The sequence below is a fragment of the Oncorhynchus kisutch genome, linkage group LG4 (assembly GCF_002021735.2).
Source record: "Oncorhynchus kisutch isolate 150728-3 linkage group LG4, Okis_V2, whole genome shotgun sequence".
Classification (NCBI taxonomy): domain Eukaryota; kingdom Metazoa; phylum Chordata; class Actinopteri; order Salmoniformes; family Salmonidae; genus Oncorhynchus; species Oncorhynchus kisutch.
The window spans coordinates 4,338,329-4,363,003 of NC_034177.2; the positions used below are offsets into that span (position 1 = coordinate 4,338,329).

At 47.8% G+C, this 24,675-nt stretch overlaps 1 protein-coding gene across 1 annotated transcript in view; it reads right to left on the bottom strand.

The window, feature by feature from the left end:
- Nucleotides 1–24,675, bottom strand: part of crocc2 (ciliary rootlet coiled-coil, rootletin family member 2) — a 182,574-nt gene that overhangs the window by 41,952 nt on the left and 115,947 nt on the right. Inside the window, exons 21-28 of the mRNA XM_031822324.1 lie at nucleotides 22,560–22,739; nucleotides 19,884–20,018; nucleotides 19,462–19,605; nucleotides 9,158–9,396; nucleotides 6,845–7,004; nucleotides 6,603–6,770; nucleotides 2,344–2,502; nucleotides 147–363 (exon numbers count right to left, since the gene is read on the bottom strand). Coding sequence (XP_031678184.1) covers nucleotides 147–363; nucleotides 2,344–2,502; nucleotides 6,603–6,770; nucleotides 6,845–7,004; nucleotides 9,158–9,396; nucleotides 19,462–19,605; nucleotides 19,884–20,018; nucleotides 22,560–22,739 — 1,402 coding nt within the window. The remainder of the gene's footprint in view (nucleotides 1–146; nucleotides 364–2,343; nucleotides 2,503–6,602; nucleotides 6,771–6,844; nucleotides 7,005–9,157; nucleotides 9,397–19,461; nucleotides 19,606–19,883; nucleotides 20,019–22,559; nucleotides 22,740–24,675) is intronic.

Below are 24,675 nucleotides of genomic sequence, written 5' to 3' on the forward strand. Positions count from 1 at the left end.
ACGCCAACTCACTGAGACACTGATTTATTTCATTTTTTTACATTATTATTTGATGTTATGTTAGCTTAACACCAGAATCACTGTCCTTATCAGTCATTACAAAGAGTGGCGGTCCGTTCTACGGCATTAGTGAGTGACCATCATACCCTTCACAGGTGAGCGGCTTCTCCAGGGGGAGGGGCTTCTTCCTCTGGACCCAGGGGTCTGTGAGCGGCCTATCCCGAGGGTTCGTCTCAGGGCAGAGGTCAGCCCGACCAGCCTGTGCTCCAGCTCTCTGCGTTGGGCTTCCCCGTGTCCTAGCTGCTCCTCCAGCCCCTGAGCACGGCCCTCTGCTAGGCTAACACGCAGGGTTAGCTCCCTCACCTGGGGAAAGGTTGGGAACCACGAGGGCTCTGTGGTTAGCATTGGCGGTCACACAACAAAGTGTTGCTTTGTGGTTTGTTAGAGACCAGTTGCTGTGGGTCGATGGGCGAGACCAGAGAACTAGCATAGACCAGAGAACTAGTATAGACCAGAGAACTAGTATAGACCAGAGAACTAGCATAGACCAGATAACTAGCATAGACCAGAGAACTAGTATAGACCAGAGAACTAGTATAGACCAGAGAACTAGTAAGGACCAGAGAACTAGTAAGGACCAGAGAACTAGTAAGGACCAGAGAACTAGCATAGACCAGAGAACTAGTATAGACCAGAGAACTAGTATAGACCAGAGAACTAGCATAGACCAGAGAACTAGCATAGACCAGAGAACTAGTATAGACCAGAGAACTAGTATAGATCAGAGAACTAGCATTGACCAGAGAGCTAGTGTAGACCAGAGAACTAGTATAGACCAGAGAACTAGTAAGGACCAGAGAACTAGTAAGGACCAGAGAACTAGTAAGGACCAGAGAACTAGCATAGACCAGAGAACTAGCATAGACCAGAGAACTAGCATAGACCAGAGAACTAGTATAGATCAGAGAACTAGCATTGACCAGAGAGCAGCCGAGAAGAGATCAACATCCGACGAGCTTCTCCTTCACGTCTCTATGGATTAAAATGACCAGAGAACTAGTATAGACCAGATAACTAGTAAGGACCAGAGAACTAGTAAGGACCAGAGAACTAGCATAGACCAGAGAACTAGCATAGACCAGAGAACTAGTATAGATCAGAGAACTAGTGTAGACCAGAGAACTAGCATATACCAGAGAACTAGTAAGGACCAGAGAACTAGTAAGGACCAGAGAACTAGTAAGGACCAGAGAACTAGCATAGACCAGAGAACTAGTATAGACCAGAGAACTAGTATAGACCAGAGAACTAGCATAGACCAGAGAACTAGCATAGACCAGAGAACTAGTATAGACCAGAGAACTAGTATAGATCAGAGAACTAGCATTGACCAGAGAGCTAGTGTAGACCAGAGAACTAGTATAGACCAGAGAACTAGTAAGGACCAGAGAACTAGTAAGGACCAGAGAACTAGTAAGGACCAGAGAACTAGCATAGACCAGAGAACTAGCATAGACCAGAGAACTAGCATAGACCAGAGAACTAGTATAGATCAGAGAACTAGCATTGACCAGAGAGCAGCCGAGAAGAGATCAACATCCGACGAGCTTCTCCTTCACGTCTCTATGGATTAAAATGACCAGAGAACTAGTATAGACCAGATAACTAGTAAGGACCAGAGAACTAGTAAGGACCAGAGAACTAGCATAGACCAGAGAACTAGCATAGACCAGAGAACTAGTATAGATCAGAGAACTAGTGTAGACCAGAGAACTAGCATATACCAGAGAACTAGTATAGATCAGAGAACTAGTATAGACCAGAGAACTAGTATAGAACAGAGAACTAGTATAGACCAGAGAACTAGTATAGACCAGAGAACTAGCATAGACCAGAGAACTAGTATAGACCAGAGAACTAGTATAGACCAGAGAACTAGTGTAGACCAGAGAACTAGTATAGACCAGAGAACTAGTATAGACCAGGTGACTAGTATAGACCAGAGAACTAGTATAGACCAGAGAACTAGTATAGACCAGAGAACTAGCCAAACGTGTGGATAGGTATGTCATATTTCATTGAAAGTAAAAAAACAGACACTTGCCAATAAACCCAATGACGGCGAGTTCATGGATACCATCGTAGTGAGGAATATAACATGTTTAGAGTGGGGGAAAACCCCTCTGCACATGTGCAGATACTTGGCTAATACTGTTGTGCTTCATCTGTGTATCTACTAGCTATCTAGTATACAACCGCCACTATAGTTAGCATGATGGCTAAGTGTGACATGTATTCCTATGGGAAATGCTAACTCACCGTGTTAGTAATACGTTTCTTTACCTGAGTAGACTGCTCCTCTAGTGCTACCACTAATTGTGAGGTCTCTTCGCAGTGGAGGAGGAGACTCTGTTGAAGCCCCGCCTCTCTCTCCGCTAGCACTTCCCTCATTTGACGCTCCGCGTCCTCCAGCTCCACAACACGACGCTGCAGCCCGGAAGCCTGATGGAGAGATACGGGAAATAAAAAAACTGAAATTAGTCAATAAGTATTCAACCAAGTTCTCATGGCCTAATAATAGTATTTAACATTATATTTGAATGAACGACTACCTTATCTCTATAAACCACACATACAGATCATTGTAAGGTCCCTTATTTGAGCAGTGGATTTTAAACACAGATTCAACCATAAAGACCTGGGAGGTTTTCCAAGTCCTTGCAAAGAACACCTAATGCTAAAAAAAAAGCAGACATTGAAAATCCTTTTGAGAATGGTGAAATTAGAAATTACACTTTGGATGGTGTATCAATACACCCAGTACAAATACACAGGAGTCCTTCCTAACTCAGTTGCCGGAGAGGAAGGAAACTGCTCAGGGTGACTTTAAAACCGTTACATAGTTTGAAGTCGGCCCTTCTCCTTGTTCGGCGGTCGACGTCACCGGCTTTCTAGTCACCACCGATCCATGTTTCAGATTCGTTGTGTTTTGTCTGTATTACACACACCTGGTTTCAATTCCCATATCATGTTCCTTATTTAACCCTCTGGCATACATTTCTGTTCTGTCCGTGATTGTTGGTGTCTTAGTGGTTGTTGTAGGTGTTAGTTTGCATGTATTTTCCTATTTGGAATATTGCTTGAATTTTTTGTGAGTAAACTCAGTTGTGTTGCTCAAACCTGTGTCCTACGCCTGACTCTGCTACATCTCTGCACCCAATCGCTGACAATAGCTGTGATAGGAGAAAACTGAGGATGAATCAACAACATTGTAGTTACTCCACAAAACTAACCTAAATGTCAGAGTGAAAAGAAGGAGGCCTGTACAGAATAATAAATATTCCAAAAGGCAATAAGTAAAAAACTATCCTGAATTGTGTTTGGGGCAAATCCAATACATCACATTACTGAGTACCACTCTCCATATTTTCAAGCATAGTGGTGGCTGCATCATGTTATGGGTATGGCTATAATCCTTAAGGACCGTGGAGTTTTTTCAGGATAAAAGAATAATCAGAATTGAGATAAGTGCAGGCAACATCCCAGAGGAAAACCTGGTTCAGTCTGCTTTCCACCAGACACTGGGAGATGAATTATTCTTTCAGCAGGACAATAACCTAAAACACAAAGCCAAATCTACACTGGAGTTGCCTACCAAGAAGACAGTGAATGTTCCTGAGTGACAAGAGTTACTGTTTTGACTTAAATCTATGTGAAAATCTATGGCAAGACATAAAAATGGTTGTCTAGCAATAATCAACAACCAATTTCACAAAGCTTGAATCATTTTGAAAATAATAATGGTCAAATGTTGCACAATCCAGGTGTGGAAAGCTCTTAGAGACTAACCTAGAAACACTCACAGTTGTAATCGCTGTCAAAGGTCAACATGTATTGACTTGAATACTTAATATATATTTGCGTTTTATTTTTCATACAGTGAATGTGGAACCTTGACTTTTTCCTCAACTTGTTATGATGAAATAGATTGATGAGGAAAACAATCTATACCAATCACCGCATTCTATACCAATCACCGCATTCTATAACAATCACCGCATTCTATACCAATCACTGCATTCTATACCAATCACCGCATTCTATACCAATCACTACATTCTTATCGGCAGACTCAATAGCCTTGGCTTTTCAAATGATTGCCTCGCCTGGTTCACCAACTACTTCTCAGATAGAGTTCAGTGAGTCAAATCCGAGGGCCTGTTGTCTGGACCTCTGGCAGTCTCTATGTGGGTGCCACAGGGTTCAATCCTCGGGCCGACTCTTTTCTCGGTATATATCAATGATGTCACTCTTGCTGCTGGTGATTCTCTGATCCACCTCTACGCAGATGACTCCATTCTGTATACATTTGGCACATCTTTGGACACTGTGCTAACAAACCTCAAAACGAGCTTCAACGCCATACAATACCTCGTCCATGGCCTCCAACTGCTCTTAAACGCTAGTAAAACTAAGTTCATGCTCTTCAACCGATCGCTCCCTGCACCCACCTGCCCATCCAGCATCACTACTCTGGACGTTTCTGACTTAAAATATGTGGACAACTATAAATACCTATATGTCTGGTTAGACTGTAAACTCTCCGTCCAGACTCACATTAAGCATCACCAATCCAAAATGAAATCTAGAATCGGCTTCCTATTTTGCAACAAAGCCTCCTTCACCCATTCCGCCAAACATACCCTCGTAAAACTGGGGATTCTTGACTTAGGCGATGTCTTTTACAAAATAGCCTCCAACACTCTACTCAGCAAACTGGATGCAGTCTATCACAGTGCCATCTGTTTTGTCACCAAAGTCCCATATACTACCCACCACTGTGACCTGTATGCTCTCGTTGGCTGGCCCTCGCTTCATATTCATCGCCAAAACCACTGGCTCCAGGTCATCTATAAGTATTTGCAAGGTAAAGCCCTGCCTTATCTCAGCTCACTTGTCACCATAGTAACACCCACCCATAGCACGCGCTCCAGCAGGCATATCTCACTGGTCATCCCCAAAGCCAACACTTCCTTTGGCTGCCTTTCCTTCCAGTTCTCTGCTGCCAATGACTGGAACAAATCCATTTGAATCCCACTTTGTAGCACAACAAAATGTGTAAAAAAGTAAAAGGGTGTGAATACCGTGTGAAGACTGTACACCCACAGTATGTTAAACCACAGCCAGGCTGACAAAAGGTTATTCATTGGAGAGTGGCAGAAGAACATCCTCGGCCCTTCCTCCCCATACTGTAATCACTGCAGGTATTCTGGACGGGATGTTTGCTGAAGCATGTTGTTATTGAGGCTGTATAGCGGACTACTACCTGTAAGTTACATACAGTGCATTCTGAAATTATTCAGACCCCTTGACCTTTTCCACATGTTGTTAAGTTACAGCCTTATTCTAAAATGGATTAAATAGTTTTTTCCCCCCCGTCAACAATCTACACACAATACCCCATAATGACATCACAATACCCCATAATGACATCACAATACCCCATAATGACATCACAATACCCCATAATGACATCACAATACACCATAATGACATCACAATACCCCATAATGACATCACAATACCCCATAATGACATCACAATACACCATAATGACATCACAATACACCATAATGACATCACAATACCCCATAATGACATCACAATACCCCATAATGACATCACAATACCCCATAATGACATCACAAAACCCCATAATGACATCACAATACCCCATAATGACATCACAATACACCATAATGACATCACAATACCCCATAATGACATCACAATACACCATAATGACATCACAATACACCATAATGACATCACAATACCCATAATGACATCACAATACCCCATAATGACATCACAATACCCCATAATGACATCACAATACCCCATAATGACATCACAATACCCCATAATGACATCACAATACCCCATAATGACATCACAATACACCATAATGACATCACAATACCCCATAATGACATCACAATACCCCATAATGACATCACAATACCCCATAATGACATCACAATACCCCATAATGACATCACAATACCCCATAATGACATCACAATACCCCATAATGACATCACAATACCCCATAATGACATCACAATACCCCATAATGACATCACAATACCCCATAATGACATCACAATACCCCATAATGACATCACAATACCCCATAATGACATCACAGTACCCCATAATGACATCACAGTACCCCATAATGACATCACAATACCCCATAATGACATCACAATACCCCATAATGACATCACAATACCCCATAATGACATCACAATACCCCATAATGACATCACAATACCCCATAATGACATCACAATACCCCATAATGACAACGAAAAACGTTTTTTTATTTAACTTTTTATTTGAGCAACTTTATTACAGATAAAAAACGGAAATAGCACATTTACCTCCTTCCTGTCCTCCTCCCCCAGCCCTGTGGGCCTCCTATGGTAACGTACCTCCTTCCTGTCCTCCTCCCCCAGCCCTGTGGGCATCCTTTTGTAACGTACCTCCTTCCTGTCCTCCTCCCCCAGCCCTGTGGGCCTCCCATGGTAATGTACCTCCTTGATGGCCGCCTCCCTGCCCGCCTCGCTCTCCAGGACTCTCTGTTTAAGACTGAAGGACTCCCTCCTCGCCTCCTCTTCCTTCACCTCCTCCTGACACACCCTGGCCTGCAGTTCTCCCATCTCCTCCCTCTGTTGGGCAGCCTCCCTCTCTAAGATCTTCACCTGAACAGGTAGAGATAGAGACTGATTAGAGGCTGAGGCAGAAGAAGAACAAGAAGAAGAAGATGAAGCCTCACCTGTCTGCGTAGCTCCTGAAGCTCTCTGCGTGCCTGCAGCCGGGACTTCTCCAGCTCTCTCATGGTGCTCCTCAGCTTGGACACTTCCTGCTGCAGGGAGGTCTTACACACCTCCAGCACCACCACTTTCTGCTCCTTGTCCTCCAGGCTACGCCGCAGACTGATGGGAGATATGGAGGCAGAGACAGGGTTATAGGAGGTAGATTACTGTCAAAACGACTACAAAAATACACTTTCGGCTCCTTGTCCTTCAAAGGCCGACAGAGATGGAGGCAGATACATGGAGGTAGATTACTGTCAAAATATTTAAGAAAAATATTGTCACATTTCAAATAGTGATGTGTTGGGTTGAGTCAGAACTCACAATCCCCACTGTTATACCCGCGGGAATGGTGGTTTTAGGATGTGGATGAAGGGCAGGGGGTTGAATAAAGAGAAAACAATGCATAAACAAATTCAGAAATGTATCATTCTTGTGCAATTCATGTTTATGGGCCACAGTGAGGTTTTACTTTCAATATTTGTATCTGACGTTAGTGTGTAGACTAAACCTCAACTATAGAGCCTCAATGTATCTGGTCTAACTATATAAAACAGTAGTCTAATGATATAGAAGAGAGGACCAGAACAGTAGTCTAATGATATAGAAGAGAGGACCAGAACAGTAGTCTAATGTTATAGAAGAGAGGACCAGAACAGTAGTCTGTTATAGAAGAGAGGACCAGAACAGTCTGTTATAGAAGAGAGGACCAGAACAGTAGTCTGTTATAGAAGAGAGGACCAGAACAGTAGTCTAATGTTATAGAAGAGAGGACCAGAACAGTAGTCTAATGTTATAGAAGAGAGGACCAGAACAGTAGTCTAATGTTATAGAAGAGAGGACCAGAACAGTAGTCTAATGTTTGGAAATGTTTTGGTGAAGTCATACAATTTGATTCGGGAACAGGAGTTAAGAAATAGATTTCTTTCAGCATCTTGAGATTATGAATGCACGGTTAGGGACCGTTTGCAAATTTGGCGGTGCTTCCTTTATTAGCATCATATAAGTTGCTAGTGTTTCAACCACATAAAATACCAACCCAAGCCGAAATGAAATCTTATCAAAAACATGTTGGATTGTTTTAACAGCTTCTAATTTCCTTAAAACCAGTCAAACTGATGTAATTTAGAAATGTTTCACTGAAAATCTCCCCCATTCCGTTTTATCCCCATTATTGCATTTTCTCCCCGGTCCCTAAACGTCTTTGCTGCGTGAGAGAAGCAGAGATGACAGAGGAAAGAGAAAACCAACGTTATTGATGTCAACCAGATTGAACCATTCATTCTATCCCTTTATGACATCATTCATTCTATCCCTTTATGACATCATTCATTCTATCCCTTTATGTCATCATTCTGGTGAGGGTTTTTATGATAGTCTTCTTGGGGCAACAATAATGACAGAATAGAAGCTGCCCATGTTTAATTATCGATATATAATTTATAACAAATAGCCTGCCAAAATGTCAGAAACGATAAGCAGAAACATAGGCCTGTCTAAAAAGGCCTGTCAGAAAATCTTTATGCCATCTCTGACTGTACAGAGTATTTTCGGGTGTGGGCCTCATCACATGGAGTGGGTTTAGAAAACACTCATTTCAAACCAGTTTTGTCTTTAAACTCCATACCGTCTACATCATTTCTACTTCATAAAACCCAATAAAGCCCTGGACCCATGTGCACACATTGTTGGCTGTATAAGATCAGACAATCCTGTTTTTGGTTGTCGTTCTCTTGACAGAGACTCTCAGCTCCTCGTTGGAGGGTTAGAGTTAGAGTGACTGTACCTGTTGTCTGTATGGGACAGAGTGACTGTATCTGTTGTCTGTATGGAACAGAGTGACTGTACCTGTTGTCTGTATGGAACAGAGTGACTGTATCTGTTGTCTGTATGGGACAGTGAGTGACTGTACCTGTTGTCTGTATGGAACAGAGTGACTGTATCTGTTGTCTGTATCGGATGGTGAGTGACTGTATCTGTTGTCTGTATGGGACGGTGAGTGACTGTATCTGTTGTCTGTATGGGACGGTGAGTGACTGTATCTGTTGTCTGTATGGGACTGTGAGTGACTGTATCTGTTGTCTGTATGGGACGGTGAGTGACTGTACCTGTTGTCTGTATGGGACGGTGAGTGACTGTATCTGTTGTCTGTATGGGACGGTGAGTGACTGTACCTGTTGTCTGTATGGGACGGTGAGTGACTGTATCTGTTGTCTGTATCGGATGGTGAGTGACTGTATCTGTTGTCTGTATGGGACGGTGAGTGACTGTACCTGTTGTTGTCGTTCTCTGCTCTCTTCACTGCAGCTCTGAGCTCCTGGTTGGAGGAGTGGATGGCCTCCTTGTCTCGGATCTCGTCCCCCAGCAGCCTCCTGAGGTCCAGCACCTCCTTCCTCTGGTCGTCCCTCTCCTGAGCCACTTCCCTCAGCTTCCTGTGGGACTCGATCAGCTCTTCCCGCACTGCGTCACGTTCATCCTCTGCCCGATGGAGGTCCCGCCGAAGACCCTCCACCTAGCAGGACCAGGGAATGGAGATGAGAGGAGGAGCTCACTGAGGCTTCAAACCAGAGATGGAGGCCGGAGCACTCGAACCCAAGAGACCACGTTGGACTTGATTCAATCCGTATCGCAGAAGTCCCGCTTTAGCAGAGGCAGTGTTTACTGTGTACTCCGCGAACGCAGAAACATTGTCTCAACATTTTTATTACGTTATAGCGCGGATATTCTGGGATACGGATTGAATCTAGGCCCAAGACTGCTTCAAATTAACCAGACCAAGGAAGGCAGGACAGGGGAGGAGAGGTGGAGGGAGGAAAGGGGAGGAGAGGGGGGAGATGGGAGGAGAGGTGGAGGGAGGACAGGAGGGAGGAGAGGGGAGGAGAGGTGGAGGGAGGAGAGGGGAGGAGAGGTAGAGGGAGGAGAGGGGAGGAGAGGGAGGAGAGGGGAGGAGGACAGGAGGGAGGAGAGGGGAGGAGAGGTGGAGGGAGGAGAGGGGAGGAGAGGGAGGAGAGGGGAGGAGGACAGGAGGGAGGAGAGGGGAGGAGAGGTGGAGGGAGGAGAGGGGAGGAGAGGTAGAGGGAGGAGAGGGGAGGAGAGGGAGGAGAGGGGAGGAGAGGTGGAGGGAGGACAGGGGGGAGGAGAGGGGAGGAGAGGTGGAGGGAGGAGAGGGGAGGAGAGGTAGAGGGAGGAGAGGGGAGGAGAGGGAGGAGAGGGGAGGAGAGGTGGAGGGAGGAGAGGGGAGGAGAGGTAGAGGGAGGAGAGGGGAGGAGAGGGAGGAGAGGGGAGGAGGACAGGAGGGAGGAGAGGGGAGAGAGGTGGAGGGAGGAGAGGGGAGGAGAGGTTGGGAGGAGAGGAGGGAGGAGAGGGGAGGAGAGGTAGAGGGAGGACAGGAGGGAGGAGAGCGAAGGAGAGGTGGAGGGAGGAGAGGGGAGGGCAGGGAGGAGGGAGGAGAGGGGAGGAAAGATGGAGGGAGGAGAGGAGGGAGGAGAGGTGGAGGGAGGAGAGGGGAGGGAGGAGAGGGGAGGGAGGAGGGAGGAGAGGAGGGAGGAGTGAGGAGAGGGGAGAGAGGAGGAAGGAGGGAGGAGAGGGGAGAGAGGAGGGAGGAGGGAGGAGAGGAGGGAGGAGAGGGGAGGGAGGGAGGAGGGAGGGAGGAGAGGAGGGAGGAGGGAGGAGAGGGGAGGGAGGAGGGAAGAGAGGAGAGGGCAGGGAGGAGGGAGAGGCATGATGTTTATACAGGTCATATAATATGTTTTCTTCTCATTAATTCTAATCCTCTCCCTTTCCAACCCATCAAACTTAATTTCAGGGAAATGGGGGGGGGGGATATCCTGGGTTCAAATACTATTCAGGGGAAAGGGGGGTATGGAGAATATCCTGGGTTCAACTACTATCCAGGGGAAAGGGGGGATGGAGAATAACCTGGGTTCAAATACTATTCAAAATCATTCATAAGCGTTTGATTTAGTCTGCCTGAAGTGCGAAATGTTCGTATGATGGACTACTGCATTGTTTCCACAGTGCCAGCTAAAGTATTGGGAATAATTCAAATACTATTTGAATCTAGGTCTGGAGGGTAGAGGAGAGCCCTCTGATTGTGGTCCTCAAGTAGATGAGAGTGAAGCTTGGGGAACCTGTCCCATCTCATCGGAGCCTGCCTCTCCCTGCAGCAGGAGAGAAAATAAACACTGCCCCAACTGACTTATTTACACTAGGGGTTAACTCCATCTTTTATTTCATGATATTACCAAGAGGGCTCTTGCTCTCTCTCGCTCTCTCTATCTCTCTCTCTCTCAATTCAAATCAATTTAAGGGCTTTATTACCATGGGAAACATATGTTTTTCATCGCCAAAGCAAGTGAAATAGATAATAAACAAAAGTGAAATAAACAATTTAAAAAATGAACAGTAAACATTACACTCACGAAAGTTCCAAGAGAATAAAGACATTTCAAATGTCATATTATGTGGAAATAGTTAAAGTACAAAAGGGAAAATAAATAAGCATAAATAAGGGTTGTATTTACTATGGTGTTTGTTCTTCACTGATTGACCTTTTCTCTCTCTCTCTCTCTCTCTCTCTCTCTCTCTCCCTCTCCCTCTCCCTCTCCCTCTCCCTCTCCCTCTCCCTCTCCCCTCCGCTCTACCCCCCCATGTTGTCCCCTTGCTGTACATTCTCACTCTGTCTCTGTCATTGTCAGACATGAGAATCCTGAGCCTGGATTAGTCTAATAATCAAATAAGGGAAGATCAGGGAGGTTCTGCCATGTCTGACAGCGTCTTTTATAGCTCTCTCAGAGACAAGGCCTCCACCCATGCTCTACCAAGGTTTTACAGCACCACGATGCCTACTCCACCCATGCTCTACCAAGGTTTACCAGCACCACAATGCCTAGTCCCCCCATGCTCTACCAAGGTTTTACAGCACCACGATGCCTACTCCACCCATGCTCTACCAAGGTTTACCAGCACCACAATGCCTAGTCCCCCCATGCTCTACCAAGGTTTACCAGCACCACGAAGCCTCCTCCACTCATGCTCTACCAAGGTTTACAAGCACCACGATGCCTCCTCCACCCATGCTCTACCAAGGTTTACCAGCACCACGATGCCTACTCCACCCATGCTCTACCAAGGTTTACCAGCACCACGATGCCTACTCCACCCATGCTCTACCAAGGTTTACCAGCACCACGATGCCTATTCCACCCATGCTCTACCAAGGTTGACCAGCACCACGATGCCTCCTCCACCCATGCTCTACCAAGGTTTACCAGCACCACGATGCCTCCTCCACCCATGCTCTACCAAGGTTTACCAGCACCACGATGCCTCCTCCACCCATGCTCTACCAAGGTTTACAAGCACCACGATGCCTCCTCCACCCATGCTCTACCAAGGTTTACCAGCACCACGATGCCTCCTCCACCCATGCTCTACCAAGGTTTACCAGCACCACGATGCCTATTCCACCCATGCTCTACCAAGGTTTACCAGCACCACGATGCCTATTCCACCCATGCTCTACCAAGGTTTACCAGCACCACGATGCCTCCTCCACCCATGCTCTACCAAGGTTTACCAGCACCACGATGCCTATTCCACCCATGCTCTACCAAGGTTTACCAGCACCACGATGCCTCCTCTACCCATGCTCTACCAAGGTTTACCAGCACCACGATGCCTATTCCACCCATGCTCTACCACGGTTTACCAGCACCACGATGCCTCCTCCACCCATGCTCTACCAAGGTTTACCAGCACCACGATGCCGACTCCACCCATGCTCTACCAAGGTTTACCAGCACCACGATGCCTCCTCCACCCATGCTCTACCAAGGTTTTACAGCACCACGATGCCTACTCCACCCATGCTCTACCAAGGTTTACCAGCACCACAATGCCTAGTCCCCCCATGCTCTACCAAGGTTTTACAGCACCACGATGCCTACTCCACCCATGCTCTACCAAGGTTTACCAGCACCACAATGCCTATTCCACCCATGCTCTACCAAGGTTTACCAGCACCACGATGCCTCCTCTACCCATGCTCTACCAAGGTTTACCAGCACCACGATGCCTATTCCACCCATGCTCTACCACGGTTTAACAGCACCACGATGCCTCCTCCACCCATGCTCTACCAAGGTTTACCAGCACCACGATGCCTACTCCACCCATGCTCTACCAAGGTTTACCAGCACCACGATGTCTCCTCCACCCATGCTCTACCAAGGTTTACCAGCACCACGATGCCTCCTCCACCCATGCTCTACCAAGGTTTACCAGCACCACGATGCCTCCTCCACCCATGCTCTACCAAGGTTTTACAGCACCACGATGCCTACTCCACCCATGCTCTACCAAGGTTTACCAGCACCACGATGCCTAGTCCCCCCATGCTCTACCAAGGTTTACCAGCACCACGAAGCCTCCTCCACTCATGCTCTACCAAGGTTTACAAGCACCACGATGCCTCCTCCACCCATGCTCTACCAAGGTTTACCAGCACCACGATGCCTACTCCACCCATGCTCTACCAAGGTTTACCAGCACCACGATGCCTACTCCACCCATGCTCTACCAAGGTTTACCAGCACCACGATGCCTATTCCACCCATGCTCTACCAAGGTTTACCAGCACCACGATGCCTACTCCACCCATGCTCTACCAAGGTTTACCAGCACCACGATGCCTACTCCACCCATGCTCTACCAAGGTTTACCAGCACCACGATGCCTACTCCACCCATGCTCTACCAAGGTTTACCAGCACCACGATGCCTGTTCCACCCATGCTCTACCAAGGTTTTACAGCACCACGATGCCTACTCCACCCATGCTCTACCAAGGTTTACCAGCACCACGATGCCTCCTCCACCCATGCTCTACCAAGGTTTTACAGCACCACGATGCCTACTCCACCCATGCTCTACCAAGGTTTACCAGCACCACGATGCCTGTTCCACCCATGCTCTACCAAGGTTTTACAGCACCACGATGCCTACTCCACCCATGCTCTACCAAGGTTTACCAGCACCACGATGCCTCCTCCACCCATGCTCTACCAAGGTTTACCAGCACCACGATGCCTACTCCACCCATGCTCTACCAAGGTTTACCAGCACCACAATGCCTAGTCCACCCATGCTCTACCAAGGTTGACCAGCACCACGATGCCTCCTCCACCCATGCTCTACCAAGGTTTACTAGCACCACGATGCCTCCTCCACCCATGCTCTACCAAGGTTGACCAGCACCACGATGCCTACTCCACCCATGCTCTACCAAGGTTTACTAGCACCACGATGCCTCCTCCACCCATGCTCTACCAAGGTTTACCAGCACCACGATGCCTCCTCCACCCATGCTCTACCAAGGTTTTCCAGCACACAGCTTTGACCTGCTCCAGTAACTATGTTGGTATTGTACTTTAAACTATGTGTAGGCAGGTTGTTTAGGATTCAAAATTCAGAAAGGCACATCTGAGCATTCTTTTTTTTTGCATGTAACAGTTGAATAAAATGGATAAAGGGAAGAAAAAAAAATAAGGACATTCCTAAGTGACCCTCAAACTTTTGAACGGTAGTGTATGTCTATGTCTTGGGAAATACTCTTGTTACTTACAACCTCATGCTAATCGCATTAGCCTACGTTAGCTCAACCTCATGCTAATCGCATTAGCCTACGTTAGCTCAACCTCATGCTAATCGCATTAGCCTACGTTAGCTCAACCTCATGCTAATCGCATTAGACTACGTTAGCTCAACCTCATGCTAATTGCATTAGCCTACGTTAGCTCAACCGTCCCGTGGGGCGGGGGGGGGGGGGGGGGGGGGGGGGGCACCGATCCTGAAGAACTGTTAAACAAATACAAAACTCGTAAGAAAAATTGTAGACATATTTACACATCTGAAATTGGATAGGTACTTTTAAATCCCTGAATCCAAAGCTTTCAGATACAAATGTCCTAAGTAATGCTGTGCACAGTTGGTCGAGTCCAGTAAAAGAGCACGCATGTCCTCATTTATAAATGGCAATATAAATACGAAAACCGGTGGGAGAACTCACAGATGTGGAACGGAACATAACGGTGAAGTATTGATAGTGTGTACTGCGTGCATTTGAATTGGCAAGAAGTTATTTGTCAGTTCCACATGGGCCCAGCTTGCATTTCTCCGTGACAGGCGCATTCCCACAATCCACCACTCCGCCATAAAGCACTGTGTCCCTGGGCTGTGTCCGTAAGGATGGCGGTGCATCTCACGGATGAGGGCAATGACCTCTTTCTTCCTTGAGAGTATAAGAGCGGGTCTCTCCTCCGTTCTAGCAGGACTCACACAATAGTACACACCACCACTCTCACTGCCACTTGCCTGCCACTCCAACAACCCAAAATGCTCTTTTAAGAGTCACCTGATGAATGGAAATAAGCGCTGAGACTCTCTGGTTACCTAGGCAAGTTCCCTAGGTAACAAGAGAGTGAGAGAGGGAAGGACTGCTCACTAGTGTGCGTCCCAAATGGTGAACTGGTGGAAACTATTTCCTACTATTCTGTTTAGAGTCTATTTCCTAGTGTACTATTCTGATCAGGGACCATTTCCTAGTGTACTATTCTGATCAGGGACTATTTCCTAGTGTACTATTCTGATCAGGGACCATTTCCTAGTGTACTATTCTGATCAGGGTCTATTTCCTAGTGTACTATTCTGATCAGGGTCTATTTCCTAGTGTACTATTCTGATCAGGGACTATTTCCTAGTGTACTATTCTGATCAGGGACCATTTCCTAGTGTACTATTCTGATCAGGGACTATTTCCTAGTGTACTATTCTGATCAGGGACCATTTCCTAGTGTACTATTCTGATCAGGGACCATTTCCTAGTGGACTATTCTGATCAGGGACTATTTCCTAGTGTACTATTCTGATCAGGGACTATTTCCTAGTGTACTATTCTGATCAGGGACTATTTCCTAGTGTACTATTCTGATCAGGGACTATTTCCTAGTGTACTATTCTGATCAGGGTCTATTTCCTAGTGTACTATTCTGATCAGGGACTATTTCCTAGTGTACTATTCTGATCAGGGACTATTTCCTAGTGTACTATTCTGATCAGGGACTATGTCCTAGTGTACTATTCTGATCAGGGACTATTTCCTAGTGTACTATTCTGATCAGGGACTATTTCCTAGTGTACTATTCTGATCAGGGACTATTTCCTAGTGTACTATTCTGATCAGGGACTATTTCCTAGTGTAGTATTCTGATCAGGGTCTATTTCCTAGTGTACTATTCTGATCAGGGTCTATTTCCTAGTGTACTATTCTGATCAGGTTCTATTTCCTAGTGGACTATTCTGATCAGGGACTATTTCCTAGTGTACTATTCTGATCAGGGACTATTTCCTAGTGTACTATTCTGATCAGGGACTATTTCCTAGTGTACTATTCTGATCAGGGACTATTTCCTAGTGTACTATTCTGATCAGGGTCTATTTCCTAGTGTACTATTCTGATCAGGGACTATTTCCTAGTGTACTATTCTGATCAGGGACTATTTCCTAGTGTACTATTCTGATCAGGGACTATGTCCTAGTGTACTATTCTGATCAGGGACTATTTCCTAGTGTACTATTCTGATCAGGGACTATTTCCTAGTGTACTATTCTGATCAGGGTCTATTTCCTAGTGTACTATTCTGATCAGGGACTATTTCCTAGTGTACTATTCTGATCAGGGACTATTTCCTAGTGTACTATTCTGATCAGGGACTATTTCCTAGTGTACTATTCTGATCAGGGACTACACTACACTGGTGAAGAGTAGTGCCCTATACAGGAAATAGGGTGGCTGTTAAGACCGCTGACGTTCTGTCTTTAGGAGGAAACCGAACAGCCTCTCCCTCATCCCACCCCACTCCTCACCTCCCCCTCACCCCTCCCTCACCCCACTCCTAACCCCTCCTTCACCACCCCACTCCTCACCTCTCCCTCCCCCCTCCCTCCCTCCCTCACCCCACTCCTAACCCCTCCCTCCCCCCCTCCCTCCCTCACCTCCCCCTCACCCCTCCCTACTCCTCACCTCTCCCTCTCCCTCTCCCTCACCACCCCACTCCTCACCTCTCCCTCACCACCCCACTCCTCACCTCTCCCTCACCACCCTACTCCTCACCCCTCCCTCACCACCCCACTCCTCACCTCCCCCTCTACCCTCCCTCACCACACTCCTAACCCCTCCCTCCCCCCTCCCTCACCTCCCCCTCACCCCTCCCTACTCCTCACCTCTCCCTCTCCCTCTCCCTCACCACCCCACTCCTCACCTCTCCCTCACTACCCCACTCCTCACCTCTCCCTCACCACCCTACTCCTCACCCCTCCCTCACCACCCCACTCCTCACCTCTCCCTCACCCCTCCCTCACCTCCCCCTAACCCCTCCCACACCACCACTCCTCATTCTCCCTCACCCTCCCTCACCCCTCCCTACTCCTCACCTCTCCCTCACCCCTCCCTACTCCTCACCTCTCCCTCACCCCACCCCACTCCTCAACTCACCTCTCCCTCACCCTCCCTCACTCCTCCCTCACCACCCCACTTCTCACCTCCCCCGCACCCCTCCCTCACCCCACTCCTAACCCCTCCCACACCACAACTCCTCATTCTCCCTCACCCTCCCTCACCGCTCCCTCACCCCACCCCACTCCTCACCTCCCCCTCACCCCTCCCTCACCCCACTCCTAACCCCTCCCACACCACCACTCCTCATTCTCCCTCACCCTCCCTCACCCCTCCCCACTCCTCACCTCCCCCTCACCCCTCCCTCACCCCACTCCTAACCCCTCCCACACCACCACTCCTCATTCTCCCTCACCCTCCCTCACCTCCCCCTCACCCCTCCCTCACCCCACTCCTCACCTCCCCCTCACCCCTCCCTCCCTCACCCCACTCCTAACCCCTCCCACACCACCACTCCTCATTTTCCCTCACCCTCCCTCACCCCTCACACAACCCCACTTCTCACCCCACTCTCACTCCTCCATCTAGTCACAGTACAATCCCTCTATCTAGTCACAGTACTATCATGTATCTAGTCACAGTACTATCATCTATCTAAACACAGTACGACCATCTACTTAGTCACAGTACTATCATCTATCTAGTCACAGTACTATCATCTATCTAGACACAGTACTATCCCTCTATCTAGTCACATCACTATCTATATATCTAGACACAGTACTATCCATCTATCTAGACACAGTAGTCAGTAGTAGAGGGTGAGGCAGAGAGTAGAGGATGAGACAGGGAGGAGAGGGTGAGGCAGGGAGGGAGGAGAGGGTGAGGTGGGGAGGAGAGGAGAGGGTGAGGCAGGGAGGAATGGGTGAGGCAGGGAGGAGTGGCTGAGGCAGGGAGGAGTGGCTGAGGCAGGGAGAGAGAAGAGGGTGAGGCGGGGAGGAGAGGAGAGGGTGAGGCAGGGAGGAGTGGGTGAGGCAGGGAGGAGTGGCTGAGGCAGGGAGGGAGAAGAGGGTGAGGCAGGGAGGGAGGAGAAGGTGAGGCAGGGAGGAGAGGGCGAGGCAGAGAGGGAGGAGAGGGTGAGGCAGGGAGGGAGGAGAGGGTGAGGGAGGGAGGGGAGGCTGAGGCAGGGAGGGAGAGGGTGAGGCAGGGAGGGAGGAGAGGGTGAGGGAGGGAGGGAGGAGAGGCTGAGGCAGGGAGGGAGGAGGAGAGGGAGAAGGAGGGTGGAGAGGGTGAGGGAGAGGGTGAGGCAGGGAGGAGAGGAGAGGAGGTGAGGCAGGGCTTTGAGGGTGAGGCAGGGAGGGAGAGGGTGAGGCAGGGAGGGTGGAGAGGGTGAGGGAGGGAGGAGAGGCTGAGGCAGGGAGGGAGGAGAGGGTGAGGCAGGAAGGGAGGAGAGTGTGAGGCAGGGAGGAGAGTGTGAGGCAGGGAGGAGAGGGTTAGGCAGGGAGGAGAGGATGAGGCAGGGAGGGAGGAGAGGGTGAGGCAGGGAGGGAGGAGAGGGTGAGGTAGGGAGGGAGGAGAGGGTGGAGAGGGTGAGGGAGAGGGTGAGGCAGGGAGGAGAGGAGGTGAGGCAGGGCATTGAGGGTGAGGCAGAGAGGAGAGAGTGAGGCAGGGAGGAGAGGATGAGGCAGGGAGGAGAGGGAGAAGGAGGGTGGAGAGGGTGAGGGAGAGGGTGAGGCTGGGAGGAGAGGGTGAGGCAGGGAGGAGAGGGAAGGAGGGAGAAGGTGAGGCAGGGAGGAGAGGTTGACGCAGGGAGGAGAGGATGAGGCAGGGAGGGAGGAGAGGGTGAGGCAGGAAGGAGAGGGAGAAGGAGGGAGGAGAGGATGAAAGAGGGAGTTTATTCTTTTCACATGGTTGAAGAATAACTAGAAGAAGAATGCTTTATTGTCCATTCAGTCGCAGGGAAACATAAATGTGTGTTCTGCTTCATCCCAACCCCCTCTGGAGAACAAACACACATAGAGGTTGGAGAGAGACAAGCAGTGGTAGCAGCAGTAGTAAAGATGGAGTGTCCCCTCACCTCGATGCATGATTGATGAATTGATGAATTGATTGAAGGGCCACTCACCTCATGTCGTGCTGTTTCTCTCTGCTGGTTGAGCTCTCTGACCTGCTCAGTCAGACTCTTCTCTGATGACTCATGGGAACTCAGAGACTCCTCGAAGCGAGAACGCAGGGACTGCAGCTCACACTGAAGACCTGATATACTGTCCTAAAGAGATTGACGGAGAGAGGAAGGGAGGGGGGGGGAACTAAGAGATCAAAGGGGTCGAGAGATGTTTTCTCTCTCATCTGCCTTTGTAGTCCCAAACCATCATCATGTCTCCATCACGGTTACCAGGTTGAGGTCAATTTGAATTGAATTCAGTCAAATAAATCGACATTCCAATTCAATAAACTGAAAAGGAAAAGACATTTATTTCATAAGTTGTTTCATTATTTTCCAATTAAAATCACTTCCAATTGACCCCAACCATCATAGTTCCCTACCTTGTCCTGTTCGTGAAGGCTCAGAGCATCTCTCCTGCCTCTCTCCATCTCCAGCCTTGCTGTCTCCAGATCCTGCTGTAGGCCTGCCAGCCTCTCTGTCAGGGCTGCCTTCTCGCCCTCCTTCTGGGACAGAGCCTGGCCCATGGAAATGGGAGAGTTACAGAGTTACAATTACATTATTTAGTCGTGGTGTTTAGTACTTCAGTAAAAATACTTTAAAGTACTACTTAAGTTGTTTTTTGGGGGTATGTGTACTTTACTATTTACATTTTTGACTACTTTAACTTCCCTACATTCCTAAAGTAAATAATTTACTTTTTACTCCATAAATTGTCCCTGACACCCAAAAGTACTAGTTACATTTTGAATGCGTAGCAGGACAGGAACATGGTCCAATTCACACACTTATCAAGAGAACATCCCTGGTCATCCCTACTGCCTCTGATCTGGAGGACTCACTAAACAGAGAACATCCCTGGTCATCCCTACTGCCTCTGATCTGGAGGACTCACTAAACAGAGAACATCCCTGGTCATCCCCACTGCCTCTGATCTGGAGGACTCACTAAACAGAGAACATCCCTGGTCATCCCTACTGCCTCTGATCTGGAGGACTCACTAAACAGAGAACATCCCTGGTCATCCCTACTGTCTCTGATCTGGAGGACTCACTAAACAGAGAACATCCCTGGTCATCCCTACAGCCTCTGATCTGGAGGACTCACTAAACAGAGAACATCCCTGGTCATCCCTACTGTCTCTGATCTGGAGGACTCACTAAACAGAGAACATCCCTGGTCATCCCTACAGCCTCTGATCTGGAGGACTCACTAAACAGAGAACATCCCTGGTCATCCCGACTGCCTCTGATCTGGAGGACTCACTAAACAGAGAACATCCCTGGTCATCCCTACTGCCTCTGATCTGGAGGACTCACTAAACAGAGAACATCCCTGGTCATCCCTACTGCCTCTGATCTGGAGGACTCACTAAACAGAGAACATCCCTGGTCATCCCTACTGCCTCTGATCTGGAGGACTCACTAAACAGAGAACATCCCTGGTCATCCCTACTGCCTCTGATCTGGAGGACTCACTAAACAGAGAACATCCCTGGTCATCCCTACTGCCTCTGATCTGGAGGACTCACTAAACAGAGAACATCCCTGGTCATCCCTACTGCCTCTGATCTGGAGGACTCACTAAACAGAGAACATCCCTGGTCATCCCTACTGCCTCTGATCTGGAGGACTCACTAAACAGAGAACATCCCTGGTCATCCCTACTGCCTCTGATCTGGAGGACTCACTAAACAGAGAACATCCCTGGTCATCCCTACTGCCTCTGATCTGGAGGACCCACTAAACAGAGAACATCCCTGGTCATCCCTACTGCCTCTGATCTGGAGGACTCACTAAACAGAGAACATCCCTGGTCATCCCTACTGCCTCTGATCTGGAGGACTCATTAAACAGAGAACATCCCTGGTCATCCCTACTGCCTCTGATCTGGAGGAATCACTAAACAGAGAACATCCCTGGTCATCCCTACTGCCTCTGATCTGGAGGACCCACTAAACAGAGAACATCCCTGGTCATCCTTACTGCCTCTGATCTGGAGGACTCACTAAACAGAGAACATCCCTGGTCATCCCTACTGTCTCTGATCTGGAGGACTCACTAAATAGAGAACATCCCTGGTCATCCCTACTGCCTCTGATCTGGAGGACTCACTAAACAGAGAACATCCCTGGTCATCCCGACTGCCTCTGATCTGGAGGACCCACTAAACAGAGAACATCCCTGGTCATCCCTACTGCCTCTGATCTGGAGGACTCACTAAACAGAGAACATCCCTGGTCATCCCTACTGCCTCTGATCTGGAGGACCCACTAAACAGAGAACATCCCTGGTCATCCCTACTGCCTCTGATCTGGAGGACTCACTAAACAGAGAACATCCCTGGTCATCCCTACTGTCTCTGATCTGGAGGACTCACTAAATAGAGAACATCCCTGGTCATCCCTACTGCCTCTGATCTCGAGGACCCACTAAACAGAGAACATCCCTGGTCATCCCTACTGCCTCTGATCTGGAGGACTCACTAAACAGAGAACATCCCTGGTCATCCCTACTGCCTCTGATCTGGAGGAGTCACTAAACAGAGAACATCCCTGGTCATCCCTACTGCCTCTGATCTGGAGGACTCACTAAACAGAGAACATCCCTGGTCATCCCTACTGCCTCTGATCTGGAGGACTCACTAAACACAAATGCTTTATTTATAAATGATCTTTGAGTGTGACCCTGGCTATCCACATAAAAAAATTAAATAAATGGTGTCATCGGCTTAAATAAATTATTATTATTATTATTATAAATTATTATTATTATTATTCCTTAAATATAAGGAATTAGAAATGATTTATATTTTTAACTTTTGATACTATATTTATAACCAAATACTTTGATAAAACACTCTAGCAACACCAGGGCATGATGGGAATAGCTCTCGCTGTTTCCCCTGTCCTCAGGACATGTAAAGATGTACACACACACACACACACACACACACACACACACACACACACACACACACACACACACACACACACACACACACACACACACACACACACACACACACACACACACACACACACACACACACACATCTACCTGTTGTTTTGTGCTCTCGGCCTGCAGCAGGCTATTGTTGCAGGCTTGTTGCAGCCGGACCATCTCCTCTTGCAGCTGCTGCAGGTCAGCCTGGCTCTGCAAACGCTGCTGCTCACAATGGGATCGTAGCTGGGCCTCTGCACGCTCCCTCTGCAGGGTTAGGTTCACACACTGCTGTTCCTGTACATCACACACACACACACACAAACACACACACAATTGATTTGTTTTAAATACAGCTCTAGGTCATACAATGGCAAAAAAACTACAACATTCAAAGATAGTCTGATGAGCATTTATGATCAGTCAGTTATGTACTGTCCTGTAGAGATCAGTCAGTTATGTACTGTACTATAGAGATCAGTCAGTCATGTACTGTACTGTAGAGATCAGTCAGTCATGTACTGTACTATAGAGATCAGTCAGTTATGTACTGTACCATAGAGATCAGTCAGTTATGTACTGTACTATAGAGATCAGTCAGTTATGTACTGTACCATAGAGATCAGTCAGTTATGTACTGTACTATAGAGATCAGTCTGCTATGTACTGTACTATAGAGATCAGTCAGTTATGTACTGTACTGTACTATAGAGATCAGTCTGCTATGTACTGTACTGTACTGTACTATAGAGATCAGTCTGCTATGTACTGTACTATACTGTACTATAGAGATCAGTCTGCTATGTACTGTACTATAGAGATCAGTCTGCTATGTACTGTACTATAGAGATCAGTCAGTTATGTACTGTACTATAGAGATCAGTCAGTTATGTACTGTACTGTACTATAGAGATCAGTCTGCTATGTACTGTACTGTACTATAGAGATCAGTCTGCTATGTACTGTACTGTACTGTACTATAGAGATCAGTCTGCTATGTACTGTACTGTACTATAGAGATCAGTCTGCTATGTACTGTACTATAGAGATCAGTCAGTTATGTACTGTACTGTAGAGATCAGTCAGTTATGTACTGTACTGTACTATAGAGATCAGTCAGTCATGTACTGTACTGTACTATAGAGATCAGTCTGCTATGTACTGTACTGTACTGTACTATAGAGATCAGTCAGTCATGTACTGTACTATAGAGATCAGTCAGTCATGTACTGTACTGTACTGTTGAGATCAGTCAGTCATGTACTGTACTGTAGAGATCAGTCAGTTATGTACTGTACTGTAGAGATCAGTCAGTCATGTACTGTCCTGTAGAGATCAGTCTGTTATGTTGGGTCGGCAGGTAGCCTAGTGGTTAGAGCAGGTAGCCTAGTGGTTAGAGCAGGTAGCCTAGTGGTTAGAGCAGGTAGCCTAGTGGTTAGAGCAGGTAGCCTAGTGGTTGGAGCAGGTAGCCTAGTGGTTAGATCAGGTAGCCTAGTGGTTAGAGCAGGTAGCCTAGTGGTTAGAGCAGGTAGCCTAGTGGTTAGATCAGGTAGCCTAGTGGTTAGATCAGGTAGCCTAGTGGTTAGAGCAGGTAGCCTAGTGGTTAGAGCAGGTAGCCTAGTGGTTAGAGCAGGTAGCCTAGTGGTTAGAGCAGGTAGCCTAGTGGTTGGAGCAGGTAGCCTAGTGGTTAGATCAGGTAGCCTAGTGGTTAGAGCAGGTAGCCTAGTGGTTAGAGCAGGTAGCCTAGTGGTTAGAGCGGATAGCCTAGTGGTTAGAGCGGGTAGCCTAGTGGTTAGAGCGGGTAGCCTAGTGGTTAGAGCGGGTAGCCTAGTGGTTAGATCAGGTAGCCTAGTGGTTAGATCAGGTAGCCTAGTGGTTAGAGACAGGTAGTCTAGTGGTTAGAGCAGGTAGTCTAGTGGTTAGAGCAGGTAGCCTAGTGGTTAGAGCAGGTAGCCTAGTGGTTAGAGACAGGTAGTCTAGTGGTTAGAGCAGGTAGCCTAGTGGTTAGAGCAGGTAGCCTAGTGGTTAGAGCAGGTAGCCTAGTGGTTAGAGCAGGTAGCCTAGTGGTTAGAGCAGGTAGCCTAGTGGTTAGAGCAGGTAGCCTAGTGGTTGGAGCAGGTAGCCTAGTGGTTAGATCAGGTAGCCTAGTGGTTAGAGCAGGTAGCCTAGTGGTTAGAGCAGGTAGCCTAGTGGTTAGAGCGGGTAGCCTAGTGGTTAGAGCGGGTAGCCTAGT